Source organism: Octodon degus, unplaced genomic scaffold, assembly GCF_000260255.1.
Source record: "Octodon degus isolate 3935 unplaced genomic scaffold, OctDeg1.0 scaffold00037, whole genome shotgun sequence".
Classification (NCBI taxonomy): Eukaryota; Metazoa; Chordata; class Mammalia; order Rodentia; family Octodontidae; genus Octodon; species Octodon degus.
In genome coordinates, this window is record NW_004524613.1 from 12,526,912 (window position 1) to 12,547,959 (window position 21,048).

At 37.9% G+C, this 21,048-nt stretch overlaps 1 protein-coding gene across 3 annotated transcripts in view; it reads right to left on the bottom strand.

Annotated features, from left to right (window-relative positions):
* Positions 1 to 21,048, bottom strand: part of Chd6 (chromodomain helicase DNA binding protein 6) — a 166,046-nt gene that overhangs the window by 92,373 nt on the left and 52,625 nt on the right. For all 3 annotated transcript variants that reach the window (XM_023714970.1, XM_023714971.1, XM_023714969.1), the window contains exons 8-15: positions 20,360 to 20,446; positions 20,062 to 20,196; positions 14,690 to 14,811; positions 8,896 to 9,139; positions 7,416 to 7,592; positions 6,814 to 6,957; positions 3,416 to 3,671; positions 2,580 to 2,790 (exon numbers count right to left, since the gene is read on the bottom strand). In XM_023714970.1, the coding sequence (XP_023570738.1) occupies positions 2,580 to 2,790; positions 3,416 to 3,671; positions 6,814 to 6,957; positions 7,416 to 7,592; positions 8,896 to 9,139; positions 14,690 to 14,811; positions 20,062 to 20,196; positions 20,360 to 20,446 (1,376 nt within the window). The remainder of the gene's footprint in view (positions 1 to 2,579; positions 2,791 to 3,415; positions 3,672 to 6,813; positions 6,958 to 7,415; positions 7,593 to 8,895; positions 9,140 to 14,689; positions 14,812 to 20,061; positions 20,197 to 20,359; positions 20,447 to 21,048) is intronic.

The following is a 21,048-nucleotide window of genomic DNA, read 5'->3' on the forward strand; positions in this document are numbered from 1 at the left end:
AGAATGATTTGTTCTAATGGTGTTTGTAAATAGGATCTCAAGTCCGCATCTTGTACAGCAATTAACCACTAAGAAGAATGTATGCAGTGTATTATTTGTTGAAACTGTACTTCTGATTTGATTTGAAACTGTCTCATTGCTATCTGTTTATCAATAAAATTTTGAAAAAAAAAAGAGTAAAAGAAGAAAATACTTATGTGATCTCACGGTTGAGAAGTGAAGGAAATTTTTAAAAGACATAACTTTTAATAGATTTAGAAACTAGCTACAGCATTTAGCTAGAAAGAATTTAGATTTTCTTTTTTCTTGTTCAGGGTCTCACTACATAGCCCACATTAGTAGCGATCCTCCTGATTTTTGCCTCCCAAGTGCTGGGATTACAGGAACTCGCCACCGCGCCCGGACTCCATTGCCAGCTCAGCACACGTGAAGGCAGGGCCGGCGCGGCAGGCGGAGCCAGGTATTGAACCCTGGCCCCAGCGCTGACCTAAGCAAGCACTTAGTCCACTGAGCTATACCGCCGGCCCTAGCTAGAAAGAATTTAAACAGAGACTTTTAGGACTAATATTTGACCATTCTGAAATTTAGAATATCTAAAAACAAAACAAAAACCTATACCCATAAACAAAAAGGCAAAAACAAATCTGTAAAAAGTGTGACAGAATCTTAAGTAAACAACTTTCATAAATTAACAAATAAAAGCCAAAGAACAGCAGGAAATGAAGAACATGGATAAGCAATCTATATGTACAGAAATAAATACAAATAGATAGTGAATATGAAAAAAATCCATCCTCCTTAGTAATCAAAAATACAAATTTAAGAGATCTTAACTTCAGCTTACTGAATTAGCAAAGATTAAGAGATAGAAAGAATATTGATCAGAGTATGGAAAAAAGCATTCCAATATAGAACTGAAAGCATATAAGTAAAACACTCTTACTTGAGGACATTTTGGAAATATGTATCAAAGTTATTTAAAAACATACATCAAATGAAAATAACTGGGAACATTCACAATGGCCACAAAGAGATATTCGTTTAAACTCCCATAAAATTCTAAAAAATTGAAAACTACCTGTAGGAATAGTATGTAGACCACCAAGATTTTACTGTAGAAAAAACAAAAGGCCATAGTATATTTAAAAAAGACAATGTGAGTTACACAGTAGACTGCAACAGACGACAGCAATTCAAATAAACAATAAACTAAGCATACATATGTACAAATAAAAAAGATTAAAAGGATAAGCACCTAAGTAGGAACAGAATTTCACAGGTGGAAGTGATAAATGTTTCCACATTGTGAAGAGAAATTGTAACACTAATTTGAACATAAAATTGTAATAAATACAAGGAAAAATACAGAGAGAGAGAGAGAGAGAGAAAGAGAGAGAGAGAGAGAGAGAGAGACCGACCTAAGGAAGACCTCTATACTTACTCAAAGTCCCTTATTTGTTTTGGGGAGAGTTACTCATTTTGGATGGCTTGTTTTAAGAAATTCCTGCAAATTATTAGTTCTTTAAATTTTTAAGACTACGATATTAATAAGCAAGTGCTTTTTCAATGAATTTCTACTCTATAATGAATTTATAAACTAGAAAATTGCTCTGCCAGTTTTGATTTACTCATAGTAGCTTCCTCCAAGAAAAGTCACAGGTCTCAATCCTTCTCTACAAGCCTATCTCTACCATCCAGTTCTGAAAAATCTTTTTAATGTCTAATCAGACTTAGGAGAATTATTTATGCAACATTAAGTACTGGCATACAGTTAAACTTGTCATTTCCTTTACAGAAAAAGTACAAATTAATTTATACAGGGAAATGGAATCTTAAAGGATAAAAAATTCTGTTAACATGCCTGAGATTTGTTATAATTTTACTACTTGAAAACAAAGATTTTCCTTAAGCTTAGTAATACCTAGGGTATTAATTTCTATGATTTTGAAAAATCTTTCTTCTTGTTCTTCAGATTGTTGAGTATTGAAATAACTTTAAAATATCAAGTATGGTGTATAACAGTGCTGTTCCCACACAGAATCCACATAACCCACGTCCATACACTTCTCATCTGCATGAGTCACACAATTCAGGGAGTTATATGAACAAAAAAATAAATTAGGATGTCATAAGCAATAAATCATAAACCTTAAGAGAGTCTGCTGAGGAAAGACAGCAATTTTTTTCTGAGTTCTCCGCTTATGTGCTTTCAGAAATATGAATTAGTGATGCCTTCCAGAATGTGTTTCTTTCATTATTAAGCATCAAAGATGTAACTACATTATGTTCTTAACCTTTTCTGATGTTATATTGATTTTGTTCCTTACAACTGAAGGGAATATAAATAAATGCTGGACTTAATCAGAAGAAGACTCTACTTATTGGCTATGAAATTCACTTCCGACAGTTAAAACTTCTGTATACTTGGTCATAAAATCAATTCTGAATTTTTATTGATCCCAAAGAGATTCTTTTCTTCCACTTTGAATGTCTTGTTGCTGTTAAATCATAACATGAATGGATCAAAAAGATACTGAAGAAAAGGAACTGACAGCGCAGCGATTTAATGTAAGTCTTACCTTCTCTGGATGAGATAATCTTCGAGGATATCAAGGCAGCGCACCATCTGGGAGAAGACGAGCACTTTGTGGCCACCTGCAATCAACTTAGGAAGTAGTTTATCAATCAGCACCAGCTTCCCTGCTGCCTGAATCATGGCCTGCAGCTGAAAGTCAGGAGCATCAGGGCTATGAGTTTTTCGGAAATCTTCCAGAATTTTTTCCTCTGCTCCTGAAAAGGAACAGAATGAAATTTCATTTAACAAAATACAAGGATACAAGCTGTTTCACAGATGCTAGGAAACATGAATTCTTAGGTCTGGTACCTGTAGTTCAGGGGAGAGACAATGGGTGTGTATGCGTAGTCTACCGCTTGGCAGAGAGCACACTGTGGCAAATTTTCTACTTCACCTTGTTGAGAATGAGGTACTTTGCTAAGGATTATAATGAATCCTAAACTGATTTACTCAGGTAAAGAAATCTCAGTAAGCTGAAAATAAAGACCTTCCTACTTTCTGCAATCACAAGACTAGCTATAGGAGGAGTCAAGTCACATTTTAATTTAAATTTTTCTCCAGAAGTTTTGTTATAAAGAAGTTCTCCACTTTCTGCCAGGCAGAATATGAAATGCAGAGGGCAGAGAATTTGAAGTTTCAAACTTGGCTCTGTGTACAGTATTTATTAGTTAGATTATATATGAAAATCCATCAACTTCTTTAAACCTGAGTTTTATTCTGTGTAAAAAGGTGTGGAAATATGTTTTAGCATTTAATGAAAACTTACTACATGAAGTCTTTATCATTGCTTTCACAGAGGTCTATGCCAGCCCTGAGTTTCTCCTTACTGCCCCAACTCACCATTGATCAAATAGGGATGGTTGCAGCACTTTCGCAGCTCCATCATGGTGTTGATGAGATTGGGCATGTTGTGCTGATTTGCCCCCTTAGTCAGGAAGGAAAAATTTTTCTCCAGGATAGCACGGTAGTACTTTTTCTGGATATTGGTCAGTTCTACTTCAATGATGGTCTCTTGTTTGGGAGCAAGGTTCTTTTCCACATCATCTTTCAGCCGTCGAAGCATCATTGGTTTTAGTATAGACTGCAGTTTCTTTACCTGTTCAAGGAAACCATATCCATTGACTTGCCCAATCCCGATAGAATGATTACGGGGGTATTCCAATCTTCACTATAGTCTCCTGAATAGCTACTAACTTGAAGAACAGTGGATTAAAAGAAAGATCATCAACGATCCCTGAAAATGCAGAGTTTACAATAGCATAGGATAGGAAAAGGGATCCGACTTAAACTCACAAATTACCAAGAACCTATGTGGTAATCTCATAAGGCAAAAAAATGGGAGAAAGAAAGAAAACACTATTTATTTGCTAGAATGGAGAAAACAAACCTCTGACTCTTTCCCCAACACATTCACGTGCACAGAATTAACTGAAGAACATTTTAAGTCTTGTTAGGAGGTATAAATGATATACCACAAAGGGGAAGACTTAGATCCTGACAGAGCAGAGGAAGGGGTAAAGCCAATCTGAAAATAGAGCCCAATCACACAGCAGCATGTGTGTCTGCGAGTAGCAGTGTGTAAAGAAAAAATGTTGTAGTGACATCTGCTATGCCACAACAGGAGCTGTCAAATCAGGGGCACTTCAAGCTTGACAATGTTTCCTTACTATGATCTGTTTATCCTCCTAAGAGCCCATGCCTGCAGAGACCTGCCCCTTCTTCACCACAAGGTATCTTGTTCCCTCGTGCAGGAAGACAATGAAAGGGTAAAGAATTCCAAGTTAGCCTTGGGCTAAAATTAGCTAAGGTTAATCCTGATGTGAAAATAAAGGGAAAACAAAAATACAAGTTTCAAGTCTGAAAAAGCTGTTCCAGAAGTTTACAAGGGATAGACAGAATGAGCTGCAGCAGTACTTCCTGAAGCAACTTAACATAGCTGAGTGACTTAGGAGAGTTACTTATAAGAGCAGGCTTGAGAAAATGACAAATATGCTTTACTCTGGCAACAGATGGTTTCTAATACTTTTATTTACTGTGTTTTAAAACAGACATTTCGTAGAAGCAGAAAAGTAGAAATGGTGGTTAGACAGATGGGGTATGGGTTTTAGGGAAATAGTGATCAAAGAATGTAAAATTTCAGTTAAAAGGAATACATTCCAGAGGTTTACTGTGTGATATGGTGACTACAGTTATGCACTGTGTTTCTAAAGATCACAAGAGAGTAAATTTGCATGTCCCCACCACAAAAGTAAGTAGGCAAAGTAGTGCTATGTTAACTAGCTCTATTTAGCCAGTCTACCATGTATACATATTTCAAAATATCATGGTGTACCCAATAAATATATGTAATTTTGCCAGTTAAAATATATAATATTTGGAGAAATTAAAAAAGCAAAAAAGACATTTGATGCCACATTCATGGTTTTCTTCTAACCCAAATCTGCTAACTTTTTTATGAAACCTTGATTTTACCAATCAAGGGTACTTAGGTATTTGATCCCCCAGTAAGCAAGGAATTACTGCGTAAGAGCCCAAAAACAAAAACACAGCTAGCTAATTATTAAGGATATGGACAAATGTCAATTTGCCACATGCTAGGTTCAACTTTTGCCCTTCACTTGGTTCGTACCTTGAATGATTTAGAGTATACTATATGCCAGACACTGTGCTGGTCAATACAACAAACACAACTTTGGAGAAGATGTGAGCCTTGTCCTCAAGGAGATCATTGTCTAGGAAGAAGAAAAGATGCATACCAAAAATTAAGTGCAATGGGAGAAAAGGATGCATTTCCAATGGTTCTTCAAAAATGAAGAAAGGGTTGTGGCTGGCTTTTCAAGGATCAAGAGATACTGCATATGCAGAGGAGGGGAATTAAGTTTGATTTTTTTGCTGTTCTCAAAGTCTGACCTGTACCATAAGTAGAAAGACACAGACTGGAAACACAGAGTGTACTCTTGACACTTGTTAGTAAAATTCCCAAACCTCCCAACTCGCCAAATTTTCTCATTCCAACTCATTTCCACACCACTGCTAGATTAATTTAGCAGAACTCATTATATCACTCCAGCAATGAAAGCCTTACATGGTTTCTCTAATAATGCGTATTGATTTTTTCAGCCTATCTTTATACAATATAACTGTAAACACCAATAGCCTTACATACCCCCCATTCTTCTATCCTGTTTTTAACTCAACCAGATGATTCCTCATGACTGAATAAGTTCATAGCTCAAGTTATACGGGGCTTTTTTCTTGTGCAAAGTAGTCACCACCTCTTTTCTCTTTACCTGTTGAAAGCTTACTTGTCCCTCAAAAAGCATTTGTAAATTATATTCTCTCCCTGATGTCTTGATTCTGAAACAGATGTGACTTTTCTCCCTTTAAAGTGCCCAATTCTGAGGGCTGGCCAACTAGCTAAGCGGATTAAAGCGCTTACAAGCAGGCGCAGGGGCCAGATCCCTGGGCCTGCTGTGCCAGCCCCACCCCTGTGGCGTGCTGAGACAGGCAATTGAAACTGGGCGTGGTGGTGCACAGCTGTAATCCAGCTCTTGGGAGGCTGTAAACAGGCAGATCACAACAAGTCCTATCTAGGACTAAACACTGTAGACCCTTCCCTAAAATACACACTGTAGACCCTTCCCTAAAATACAAAATAAATAAAGTCCCCAATTCTGATACTTGTTCCTTATCTGGCCCTTAAACTTCTCGAGATTTCCATAATCCCTAGTAGCAATTTCTTTCCATACTACATTGACATTTATTAACATTGGTAATTTTGAACTGGCTGTAAATTAGATTTATAACTAGACTTTAAAAACTGAGGAAATTCAGTTTCCTGGACAAAATGAAACTAGGTAACAATTTAGTAAAGAAAACTGCCTTGTAATCAAGAAGATGGGCCTGGGGACATGTAGCGATTGTGTAGGGTGAAAGACGAAGGAAGCAGAAGAAAGCACCATGTTCTTGAGGCCAGGCTTATAAGCAAAATTACTAATGCACAGGGGAGTTAAGGGAAACAGGAGACCTACTATGCTGACGTAAGATGTTCTGGAGCTGACCAACTGCTAACGATCAAGTGGCCTTCTCCAACATAAACAAAATGAAGGAGGCAATGCTTATTTTAGCAGAGATGTGAGAATCTGCTAACTCCTATCTCCATAATAATGACGCTCTTGCTCTTCCCTGGATATGAAATAGTGTTTCTCATATATTCTTTAATCCTTCAGGCTATTTACCTGTTCCTCTGTTTTCAGATCTCCAAACTCCTCCAAGAATGCAGTCTCTGAAGGAAACTGCGTTGGCTCCAGAAAATTCAGTAAACTGAAGAGCTCTTCCACAGAGTTTTGTAAGGGTGTCCCAGTGAGCAGCACTTTATGTTCCTGCATAGATTAAGTGAAAACAATGTTCTGAGCTGTTAAAACAGTACATTTCAGTGGGGAAAACTATAAGCACAGGCATCCTGTGCTCAATTTGAAACAATTCTATTCTGCTTTAATGAAATGGAAGGGTCCCAACACTCATAGGGTATAGTCATTAAAGAAATTAACTTTCACATCGCTGATTCTAATACTAATAGAATTTTACCATCCACTCATTCGCTCAAAATTGTTGTGTGGTTACTGACCACACACTGGACACTGTTCCAAGTCAATACCCAGAAACATGCAAACACTTAAGTTTTCAGGTCACAAATTCCATGGCATGTCAAAGTCCCCTGAGTTCTTCTGAGAATAGGCCAAAAGGACTACTCGTAAGTAAGCAGCATGCAGAACGGCTAAGGAACACCTTCCTGAATAAAAGTAATATATGTTTATTAATGTAAAAACCTGGCTCTCACCAGGGCCATAAGCTTTAACCCCTCTAGAAGTTTGCAATTCCTATTCTTCAATCTGTGGGCCTCATCAATTATTACACAGCTCCAGTGAATCTTCTTCAACTCTGGGCAATCTGCCAGGATCATCTCAAATGTTGTGATGACGACATGGAACTTGAAGACTCCAGAAAGGGGATTTCCCTGAGGAGGACACAATCAAAGGCACAGATTTATACCATGATTAACAGATTACTTGCCAGATTTCAGAAGGCAGGACTATTAATTTGAGAAAGCAGGAATATAGAAATGACCAGCAGTGGTATTTACAAAGGACAGACCTCACAGCATCAATGAAACAGGAATGAGAGATCAAGTGTTCGGGTGGTGTAGGCCTATAGTACCAGCACTCTTGAGAGGATGAAGCAGGAAGAATGCACATTTCAGTCCAGGGGCAATGTGGTAAGTTAGCAAGACCCTGTACCAACAAAAAAGGGGTGGGATGGGAGGGGGATATAGCTCACTGCCAAAGCCTCATATTCAAACCCCACTACTGCACATGGGAAAGCAAGCACATACACAAAAGATGGAGCCAAAGGCATAGCAAGGAAACTTTTTATTTCAATCCTCCCATCCCCAAAACTCCTTAGGTGAAACTGTTTAGGTATCATTCCCAGTGAGAAGTTGGTCCAAATCTTCCATGGAATGAATACCCAAGGAACTTTCTGCTGCTTTTCTGACTTAATTAATTTCATCTTTTTATAAAAAAATAATTTGCACCTAACTTAATTTTATAACTCATGTTTTACCATACAAAGTAATGATCCCAAATCACCCAAGACAAATCATCCTAGAGAGAACACAGCTTTGTGTCCTAACCAGTCTTAGTGCTGCCATCACATTTTAAGAGCAGAGTTACATCATGTTAGAGCATGATGTCTTCCTCATGTCTCCTGCTATCTATGAAACCCCTGGGGAGAGCACACAAGCTTTCCTCTGATTGGGATAGTTTAATTCTTACTGGGTTAGGACAATATAATTGTATTTAGCAAAGTGATGATAAGTACAGAAAACTTAAAAGTTCTGTTATACTTTTAACAATATGAACCCTGCTGTTTCTCTTATTTTCCCCTGTCTTATCTGTTCCCCTCCTTTTTAAATCCCCTGGATAGGAACCTCTCCACTGCAGACTAATTCTTCTCATTTCCCTCACTAATTAGGCAACAAGTCATATTCTTTTGTATATAAAAGCAACTTCATAAACTTAACCAATAAGCTAGGCTTTCAGTACCCTAAAAAAGATATCTGGTGTATCTCAGAAATATGAGAAAGTGCTCCTTTAAATCCTGTGCTTTATCATAAATTAACATAAACCAAGAGGGAAGAAGAGCAAGAAGTCAGCCTCAACCAACATGACTCCAAGGTCAGTCAATAGTAACCTAGGGCTCCTCGGTGAGTGACATGAAGGCTGAACTCTGGTAATCCTTGTGACCGAGGTGAGGCTCACCTGTGCATCCCTGTACACCATCTCATACTGCTGGATCATCTGCCTGCTTATCTGGCTGCCGTGGTACACAATGGCGTTCATCTCTGTCCATGTCCGGAACTCCCTCTCCCAGTTGGTGATAGTAGAGAGGGGTGCAATGATGAGAAAAGGGCCGTGGATCCCTCGGAGGAATATTTCTGAAAGGAATGTGATGGACTGAATGGTTTTCCCTAAGCCCATCTCATCAGCCAAAATACAGTTTTTCCTGCAGAGGGTAAAAAATATAGGTAATTCACGATCAATATAGGAAAGTTATAAAGGTGATGACTAAATGTCCCTCAGACGTATACTGTGATTTTAAGGTTATCAATGAAGGGTTTATCATCATTTTACAGAAATAAAACTGAGGCTAGATTTTGTTATTTTTCATATCCTGCCTACCTCTAAAGAAGTAGGAACTTGGGAAAACATATATGAAATAAGTCTACTAAAATGAAAACTAAAAATACTGGAAAGTAGAATAATACTAAAACAAACAGAAAACAACTGCCTCAGAAATAAACCAGTTTTCACAACTGAGAAACCTCTTAGAAGTCAAGGCAGGGACTTCTAGGAAGATGGCAGTGTGCTGAACAGCTGAGAAGCAGCCTCTCCAAGATTTGGTGCCCAGATGCTGGAACAGCAATAAGAAGAAGAAAAGGAGCAAAGTGGCTCTCTGGATCCAGCAAGGATCTCGAGCGAGAACTGAAGCCCACAAGGAGAATAAAGGAGAAAGCAAGAGGCACTTTCTCGGAGCCATGACCTGCTATGTGGGGGGCAGTGTGAACCTCCAGATGCACGGTGACTACTGGTGGTCCCAGAGGCCTCCAGAGAAATGCACCAATGGAATACAACAGTGGATGCCTTAAGGAGAGGGCCACTGGCCGGCTGCTGTCTTGGAGAGCAACCAACTAAGCCCAGAACTTAGGTCAGCTCTTGGTTGGCTCCATTAGTGGCTCCCAGGGTCAGGGTGAGGCAGCACCAAGCGCAAGATGGTAGAAGGCCAAGGAGCCAAGTTCAACCCAACAGGAGACACACAGAGTGCTGCAGGCTGAACAATTAAAGTTCTACCCTTCCAATCAGAAAACAGCTTGAATTTCAATGGAAATGAAGGTGCAGTTTTGCTGGAATTAACTACTACCCTGCTGTAAATCTGTAGCTGGTTTGCTGAGATTAATTAACATGGATCTCAGCTCTTCTCTGCCTACACTGTCTATAAGTAACAGCAGAGAGAAGTTCTGTTAATTTTTTGTTTGTTTGTTTTGAGACAGGGTCTCGTAATGTAGTTCAAGATGGCCTTGAACTCACTATGTAGCCCAGGCTGGCCTTGAACTCACAGCAAACCTAGGGGCAATGAGGTAGAACAATTCAAAAGTCACCTACCTGGAATTTTTGAAAAGATTAACAGCAGAAGTAACAAAGCAGATGAACAAAGCTCCAGATTATACATGAAGTAAAATAATTTCTCAGGTAACTACAGAGATCATAATTGAGCACATTGTTAGCGGCTCTAGAGCAGATACAGATAAAAAAGAGAACTCAGGAAAATGATGAAAACCATGAACTCCTAACACAGGAAGGAAATGGAATCTATGAAACAGATTCAAACAGATATCCAGGAGACTAAAAATTTCATTGAAAGTATATGAAGGAAAATGAGCCAATGTCTACCGTTAAGAACCTATATTCTAATAAGATGGAAAATACAGAAGAAATGAATACATATGAATTACCAGAGCTCAATCAAAAAGATCTAAAAATTCTAAGTAAGCTAACAACAGTCAATAAAATTGAAGATGTAATTAAAATCCTACAACAAAGAAAAGCCCAGGCCCTAATGGATTCACAGTTGAATCCCACAAGAAATTTAGGGATCTAATGCTACTTCTCAAACTGTTTGATGAAGAGAGCAAGCAATACTCCCAAATTTATTCCTGGAAGAAAGTATTACCCTGAAACCAAAACCAGATAAGGATGCAATCAATAAAGAGAACCACAGGCCAATCTCCCTAATGAACATAGATGCAAATCCTCTATAAGATACTAGCAAACAGAATGCAGCAAATTATCAAGAAGATTATACACCATGACCAAGTAGGGTTCATCCCAGCAATGCAGTGATACTTCAACACATGCAAACCAACAAATGTAATATACCATATTAACGGAGCAAGGACAAATAACATATGACCATCTTATTAGATGGAGAAAAAGCATATGGCAAAGTCTAACAGCCATCATGATAAAAACCTCACAGAATACTGGAATAAAAGGTCTTTACCTCAATCTATTAAAATCCACACACAACAACCCAAGAGGCAACATCATACTTACCATTTTCATATAATTTTCCTGGGTTTTTTTTGTTCAATTTTAAAAATTGCTCCCTGTTTAATTATTTGTCTTGCTTGGGGTTCATTCTGTTGTGGTTCATGGATAAAAACAGAAAGCTTTCACTCTGAATCAGGAATAAGACAAGGATGCCCACTCTCACCACTCCTATTCAGTAAAGTTCTGGAAACATTAGCCAGAGCAATTAAACAAAAGACAGAAACAAAAGGAGTAAGGACAGGAAGGAAAGAAGTTAAATTATCATCATTTGTGGATGACATGCTACTCTACATAGAAGACTCCAAAATCTCCACCAAAAAAGTCTAGATTTAATAACTAAATTCAACAGCATAGCTGGATACAAAAATCAACATTCAAAAATCGATAGCCTTCCTGTACATGAATAACACACTCACTGAGAGGGAAATTAGGGAAACAACACCTTTCACAATAGCATCCAAAACCAAATCAAAACAAAAAACAGCTAGGAGTCGATCTAGCATAGGAAGCAAAAGATCTTTACACTGAAAACTACAGTATTTTGAAAAAGGAAACTGAAGGAGATATCAGAAAATGGAACGATATCCCTTGCTCTTGGGTAGGAAGAATCAATATATTTAAAATGGCCATATTTCCAAAATTATTGTACTAATTTAATGCAATTTCAATCAACACTCTGAGAGCATATCTCACAGAATTAGAAAAATCAACCCTGAAATTCATTTGGAACCAGAAGAACCCTAGAATAGCAAAAGCAATTCTGGACAACAAAAGCAAGGCAGGGGAGGGAGCTTCGCAATCCCTGACTAGAAATTATACTATAAAGCTACAACAATAAAAGCAGTATGGTACTTGGCCAGAAACCAAAACAAAAAACCAAGACCCAAGGACAAATGAAACAGGTAAGAAGCAGAAAGAACTTGAAACATACTCAGCCTTCACCTTTGACAAAGTAGCTAAACACCTTCACTGGAAAAAAGACAGCTTCTTTAATAAATGGCACTGGAAAAACTGGCTCTGCACATGCTAAAGATTAAAACTGGACCCAGTATCTTTTACTGTGCATTAAAAAAAATCAAAATGGATCATCAATCTATTAAAATGGAAACAATAAATCTGCTGGAAGATAAAATGGGTAGAACGCTTGAAGATACTGGCATAGACAAAGACTTTATGAACGAAACCCCAACTGCATAGGAATCATCACACACACACACACACACACACACACACACACACACACACACAAAATCAACAACTGGGATCTGATCTTATTAAAAAACACAGCAACAGAAGCCACCAACAGAGTGAAGAGACAACCCACAGTGTGGGGAAAAATTTCTCAGCTGTTCCTCAGTCAAAAGATTACTACCAAAAACATATGAAGAACTAAAAAAATCAAATCTCCCAAATTTAAAGACCCAGTCCAAAAATGGGTATCTAAGATAAACACACACTTCTCAGATAAAGAAATAACAGGGCTGAGGAGATAGCTCAGTAGCATATGCCTGCCTGGCAAGTGCAAGGTCCCAAGTTCATCCCTGGTACTGCATGCCGTGCTGGCCTTGGAACCGGGTGTGACAGTGCATGCGTATAATCTCAGCACCATGGAAGCTGAGACAAGAGGATCACTATGAGTTCAAACTGCACAGTGATACCCTGTATCAAAAAATTAAAACAAAAAAGTAGAAATGACAAATACATATATGAAAAAATATTCAAAATCACTGATCATTCAAGAGATATAAACTAAAAGAATGCTGAGATTCCATCTCCAGAAAGAATAATTACTATCAAGAAACCATTAAAAAATTATTTGTTAAAAAAAAGTTAAAAAATCTAAACTAAAAAAAAAAATTCAGTAACAAGTACTAGTGGGGATATGGAAAAAAAGGAACCCTTTTCCACGTTGGTAGAAATGTAGACTGGTATAAACTGCTGTGGAGGGCTGGTGAGATGGCTCAGTGGTCTAAAGCACCTACTTAGAACAAGCTTAGCAAAGCACAGGGACCGCAGTTCAATCTCCCAGCGCCACATGCCAGCCAGCCCTGCCCCCTGGTGGGCTGAGCTGGCCACACACACACACACACACACACACACACACAAATAAATAAATAAATAAAAATAAACTGCAGTGGAAATTAGTGTGGACAGTCCTCAAAAACTAAAGCTTCCATTTAACCCAGCTATTTCTTTTCTTGATTCTTGGTAACTTCCCCAAAGGATCATACCACAGAGATATATGCATATCCATGTTTACTGCAGCACAGTCTCTAACAGCTAAATCTTGGAAACAGTCCAAATGCTTATCAATCAATAAACAGATATTTTTGTCCTTATACAATGGACTATTGCTCTGCCATAAAGGATAAGCTTGAGACATTTCTAGTTGAATGGATGCACCCTGAGACCATACTCTTCCATGAAAGAAATGTGACACACATGTTTAAACACTGCATTTTTTAATGTAAGAAACTCAAACTATAAATAAGGACCAAAATACATAACAGATACTTGGAAATGGGAAGAAGGGAGGAGAGGGAGAAAGGAAAAAGGAACAAGAAAAAAGAAAATAGAAGGAAAGATGGAAACGAAGCTTTTATAAATAAGGAGTGGAAAAAGGGTTGAAGGAAAGGGAAGGGAATGGGAAAAAAAGAAGATATATCATGTACTAGTAAGTTCTCTATGATGAATGGGATCATTACGTATATCCAAAGTGTACCACTAAAATAAAGCCACCCCCCCCCAAAAAAAAGTCAAGGTAAAAATAAAAGACAGTAAATCACATGATATTCATTTGTGCATTATAAAATCACAGCTCTCATTTGTGTGTTATAAAACGACAAGATTTTAACTAAGACAAAAAAATCCCTTATCATAGTAAAAAGGTTGATCTCCTTCTGGTGGTCCAGAACCACAGATGGCACACTACAGGTATGGCCCTAGAAAGGCTGTGAATACTATCTAATTTCACTCCCTACCTGTTCAGATGGGCCATCTAAGAACTGGTCTAGTTGAGTGAATTATGTTCCCTAAGTGACGGTGACTGCACTGTAACAAAGGCATCTAACATCACTTCAGGGTGCTTTACAAGGCAGTCTTAAGGTGACTACTATGTAATAGAACTTAGAATGTTGAGAAAGTCTCAACCTGTCTTCTCATCTGGTTCAGTAGATTCTGATAAAAACTAGAACACAAAGAGTTCAAGACTAAGTGCTGTAGCATGAGTATGGTACAAGCATGGTTCAGACATGAATAGAATGGAGCCTAAGAATCTAGATCCCATTACCTTTCAGAAGGGGAAGTGTGGTAGGTGTGAAACTCAGAAAACAGCATTACAGGACCATCTAGGGGGAGCCTAACCTATCTGGTTAGACTTTTTTGACAGGCTAAGGCAACAGTCTATCTGTAAGTATAAATATCTGGTGTGTTTCTGCTCCCTTACCTGTTGTACCAATTAAAAAGAAGCCAGTTCATCCCCTCCAACTGGTACTCTCGGAGCTGGTTACTGTTCTTATATTCTCGAGACTTTTCAAGTTTCTGCCAGGCATCTGAAGCAGGTCGATCCTAGGGAGGAAGTAAAGAGCACAGTATATGCAGAAGGGTGTTAACAGCGTAACAGATAATTATCAGAGATATATACATCTCAAATACTTTCCTAAGGCTGATTTCAAACTGAAGTTATTCTTTTCTTAATAATGTTCAGACCCCATAGTTTTCTAGACTTTCCTAGATTAAGACTGCAAGTAATTAACAACAAAAACAGACTGATCTAAAATGTTGGTGTGTCATGCTATTTTACTTGTATTCTTGGATGTCACTGTCACACTTTAATTTCCTCCACAAACTACTATTAGGCAAATTTCTAAATTTTTATGAACAGAATTTCTTTTTGTTACTTCTTTGTGCCTAAATACCTTGTTAGGAAAGGCATTTTACACTGGGTCAAACACTGTCTTGGTTAGTTTCTAAAGTATGAAAGCACAGCACAAATTTTGTATAACAAACTACAAATTCCATAAATTCTTAAACTATTTGGGGCAATCTTACTACTTTATTTTTTCAATGCAACACCAGCTTCTAAAAATAATAAATTTTTCTTTTAAAATTTTTGGGATACAGCTCACTGCAAAGGTTTTGGATTTAATCTCTAATACCTCCAAAAATAACAAAGGCACCATAATCATAATTTTTTAATTTTTTATTCATCTGAATGACAAAAATAATTTTTTTTATGTTGATCTGAGCACAAATTATATGTTAAGTTCTAACACAGCCATGGAGCTCTATGTGGATTCTTCATTCTTTTTAAACACCTTGTTTGTCTGCAATAGAGCTATATTCTTCAATCACTACGGCTATAAACTGATGGGGAGTTCTTTAAAAATGCCGTTTCTATTTTTTTTTTTTTTTCAGACAGGGTAATGTAAGGTAATACAGGCTGGCCTTGAACTCACTTAAGTCACCCAGGCTTGTCTCAAACTTGATCTTCCTGCCTCGGCCTGCTGAATACTGGGATTACAGGTCTGCAACATCATATCCAGCTATTGTGTATAACTTCAGAATCAATTTGTCTGGCTCTCTTAAAATCCTACTAGAATTTCAATTATAATTACAATGAATTTATTACTTTGGGGAAATTTTCAGTCTTTGAATGAGCTTTTCCACTTAAAAGCTTTTGTATTAGGTTTTTAAAAAATTACGAGCCAGTGGTATAGCTCAGTGGACTAAGTGTTTGCTTAGGTAAGCACAAGGGCCAAGGTTCGGTTCTGGGCTCTGCATGCTGCACCTGCCCTGCCCCCGGGAGTGCTGAGCTGGCAATGGAGTCCAAGCATGGTGGTGCACGCCTGTAATCCCAGCACTAGAGAAGCAGAAATAAGGAGGATTGAGTCTGGGCTGTGTAGTGAGACCCTGCACACACACACAAAAAGAAAACCTAAAAAATAAATATATATTATGAGTTAGAAACAGATGTGATTATTTTGCTTACAGATCAATTGATTCCCTAAAGTGATACTTAAGAACTTAGAAACTAAAATTCTTAGCTATGTCTATGGTTATAAATGAGAATATTAAGATTATAGCTCCTACATAACAATTTTCATCTTTGATTATTCTACACTTCCCTATGAGAATAAGGTTTACACATGAAATCAACTAATGACTAAAACTAATCTATTTGCACATGATGAGATTTTTAAAACAATCCTCAATTGCATCACTTTATGTTTGGGGATGATTATAAGCTATACGCTCTCAGGAAAGTCACATGACAACTTATCCTCAAAAGTGCTTTACCTGTAGTTAAATTAAGCACTTTGGAATGGAAAAGTGTTGAACATTATTATCAGCACATGGCTTCAGGTATTTGTAGAAATAAAGAGGAAAGCCTGAATTATGCTGTAATCCCAATTCCTAGGGAGGCTAATGAAGAAGGATAGCAAGTTTGAAGTCAGCCTGGGCAATATGAGAACTTTTGTTAAAATTATTAAAAAAAAAAAAAAAACAAATTAAAAAAAGTTAAAATTTTAGTTTATTAGCGCATGTGTGTAGTACATATTGTTTACATTCCTTATAGGATTTCTTTTTAAAAAAAAGAATGGGGAAGTCACTCGGTGGGGTAAAGTACATCTGGGTTCAAACTCTAGTACCATTAAAAAGAATGAAAGAAAGAAACACAATGAACCTTTTGAGCAAAGATATTCTTAGACAAGTTCTGTTCTGGTCCTGTACAGAAATTACTCTGTGCTGATTAGCCTACAGGAACCATTTGGCCCGGATCCCTAAAGCCCAAAGCACCAGCCTAGTGGGCATTCTTCCACACTGTACTAGACACCCTACAGAGACGTTCTGGAAGCACTCCTGCTGCGAGGGCCCAAGCCCCTAGCTTGCTGCGCTGTCGACAGCACGAACAGCGCCTTCCCAGCAGATGCCTACCCACTGCCCTGACAGTGCGGTAGCGTGCAGGCACTGCTCTCTGGTCCAGTCACTGCTCCAGGTCTGTCCTCCAGTGATTTCATATACTGAATGTCCTGTTCCCCTAGATGAGTAAGGTCATCCTGAACTTCAACAAGCAGAATAAGCTCCTTAAACTTATTCAGGTGAGTACCACTTATCAGCCTTTGTCTTAGCATATAAAAAAAAGATAGCCTTACTTATATTTTTAGCTACTATGTCACAGAATTTCTGAGATAAAATTTCAAAGTGTACGTTTTCAATAAGAACATAAATTAGAAAAAAAGACAAATATGAAAGGATTCTGTGACTCAGAGGGCGGAAGAGGACAACACTGTCACAAATGCAAAGAAATAAAGGAAATCTGAAAACATTTGAGGATTCATTTTCCTGACAAATACAGTCAGACTGGGGAACAAGTGGGAGTTGGGTTGAGAGAATGAGTAACAATTCTGATTACTTCTAGATGATAAATCAAATTAGCTTCAGAATGGAATTCTCCTTTCTGCTCCTACACTATCTTATTTCTGCACTGTGCCACCTACCACAATCAGTCTTGCTGTGTTTGTCCACATAGACGTTTCTCCTATTAGACTAAGCGTCTGGGGTCAAGGACTACGCCTTCTTTTTTTCTTTTTTTTATACCTTGTTTCTTATTGTAACTCAGATAAGAATCAACCTCAACAGATGCTTACTGCATGGCTGATAAACACAAGAACAGGTAACTAACTACATACATAGGAAAAAGTTAAAAGAGGAGCTCAACAATCAATCATGATGACAAAACACTATTCTGTGTAAGGTTCCAATCACTGATTTGTATCTCAAAATATGTCAAAAAAACAAAAACAAAAACAAAAACAAAGCACTGTTTTTGAATGGACTATGACAAGGATCCAAGTTCAATGCTGAGGCTTAGTTTCCTGAGTCCCAACTTCCCAGACATATAAAAGCGACAAACAATAGCAGTAAGGAACTAAGCAACAGATTTCTATGTGAAAGTATGGCTTTAAAACAGAAACCCATCATTTCACTTTATAGCCATATTCTTTTTTTTCTTTTTAATGTATTTGGTACAGGGTCTCACTATGCAGCTTGGGCTCGTTGTGATCCTCCTGTTTTCAGCCTCCCCAGTGCTGGGATTACAGGCACGTGCCACCATACTGGACTTGGTGGCTGACTCAGCATGTCCCAGGGGTGGGGCTGGCGCGACCTGCATGACCAGGTATAGAACCCTGGTCCCTACACTTGCCAAAGCAGGCACTTATTAGTCTGGTGAGCTATCTCACTGGCTTTTTTTTTTTTAAATATTTATTTATTTTTATTTATTACATTTATTTATTGTGTGTGTGTGTGTGTGGCCAGCTCAGTCCACCAGGGGGTGGATCTGGCTGGCATGTGGTGCTGGGGATCGAACCGCGGTCCCCGTGCTTTGCCAAGCTTGTTTCAAGTAGGTGCTTTAGACCACTGAGCCATCTCTCCAGCCCAAAGTTTCAGCATTGCAGAACCGGGAATTGAACTCAGGCCCTTGCACTTGCCAGGGAAGCTCTTATTCCACTGAGCCATCTTCCCAGCCCTCACTGGCTCTTATAGCCATATTCTTTAACTACTCTCTCTTTCCAAGTTACTTACGTGTTTATAACTCTAAACTCTTACTTCAATTGTTGACACTCTATATATGAATATCCAGAATCAGAAAACTGCTTTGATAAAACTTTATCATCAAAATCCTATGCTCTTTTAGTGAGGTTCCAGTTATCTACAAATAAAGGACTATTCTTCCTCTTAAAAATACTCCAGCTGCATGAAAGACGAAAAGAAAGCCTACATACTAAAAAGGTTTCTAAGTGTATTTGCTGGCGTCAGTGTTCATATTTATTAGGTAATTTTTGTTAACTGTGCTAATCATATTTGTTATTTAGTAATGTTTTATAGGATTTTCTGTCAATTATTTATCCAATTTAAACAAAGGATTTATCTCTTTTTTTCTGTCATATTTTGCTTCATATTTTGATTCAGGATCATTAGAAATTCTGAAGTATGTTAATGCTGTGAAACATCGTACCCTATTGCTATTAATATTTCTGCTTTAAAGAATTTTTTTATTAATACATCCTTTTATTAATTTAAATTTAATTTAATTTTATTTTTTTTGGCGGAACCAGGGATTGAACTCAGGCCCTTGTGCTTGCCAGACAAGCACTTATTCTATTGAGCCATCTCCCTAATACATCCTTTTAGTTAGTACACAATGATTACATTTATTATGGAGTTAATACATGACATGTTCCCTTCTCCTCTTTCGCCATCTGTTGGTTCTCATTTGCAAAAGATGTACCTCCCTGTTTCCTGCTGTCTGTTGGTATTTTTCTCTTAAAATCTACTTTGTGTGATACTAATACAACTGTTGCATTTCTTTTGTATTGTGCTTATATGGTATGTCTTTTTTTAGCTTTTATTCTGAATTCTCGTTATAGTATTTTGTTTTTAAAGTTACTTTGAAAATGTTTGTATTTATTTGGGGAATTTATATTTATTTAATTGCTACTGTACTGGGGTTTATAGCTACCATTTTTCTATGCCTTGTATTAACTGTTCAATCTCTTACTCTTCCTTCTTCTGAATTTATGTCTTTATCACTAATCAAGTATTGCTTTATTTTTACATTTTCTTTTTGATTACTTACATTATTTTATTGTTTAAAAAAGAGACCACAGAGCACTGATGGAGCAAGCTCAGTGGGGAGAATGACAAGGATACCATAGAAACCTCCCAGGAGCACAGCCACATGGGCAGCACAATCACCAAGTTCATAAAATTACGTTTTACAGGAAGCATCAGACAGAGATTTAGATACGTTACCACATGCTTAATTTCAGGCAGAACCTGCAGAGACTCAAATTCCTTAACCTTTGCTGGATCCACATCTTCCTCTAGCTCCCATGTGCTTTCTTCATACGGCAAGGAACACCATTTCACCAGGTAATGTGTTACCTCCTAGTGGTAAACAGGAGAGAAACTTAGTGTTCTTTCTACTGGTTTAAAGGTGTCAACCACACTCTTTCAACCACTGAATCTACCCTTTGTGACAAAATGTGAGTATCATTACATACCACACATTAACCAAACAAGCAAAACACATAAAAAAGGACACACCCACCTCCCCTGTTTCTGCATCCTTAGTGTGGGCCACTTCTAAGATGCGATCAACTTCTATATAGTCTGGGTTGAACAAATCTTCATCAGGCTAACACAAACAGAAAAGGACAGTTAAGAAGTATACCTCCTTCCCTTCAAATCTAAAACCAAGTGTTTTAAGTAGCACCCGAAACCCTATCACAAAACATTGGGTAGGGTGATGCACACCTATAATTCTAGCATTTGAGAGGTTGACACAGGGGGATTGCCAGAAGTTCAAAGGCAGCCCAGGCTACATAGTGAGATCAAGGCCAATATGAACTATGCAGCAAGATGTTTTCAAAAAGCCAAAGCCAAAACCAAACACAAAGACTGCTTGAGAAAAAGTCACTTTACAGACAACTTCTTCACTATCCCCAAATTCTGGTCTTCATGATTAAATTTGTATTTGTATTTTTTCCCCTTAGTACTGGGGATCAAATCTGGGATCTTTTATGCCTGTGATCTACCACTCTGGCCCTCCTTCATGATTAAATTTAAAAGATTAAACTATCTTAAAGGATTCAACTATCAATAAGCACCATAGCCAAGCAAAACGGTTGTTGACCATTATAGCAATGTAGAAAAATCACAAGGGGGCTGGACAGACAGCTCAGTGGCATAAGTGCCCACCTGACAAACACAAGGTCCTGAGTTCGATCCCCGGAACCC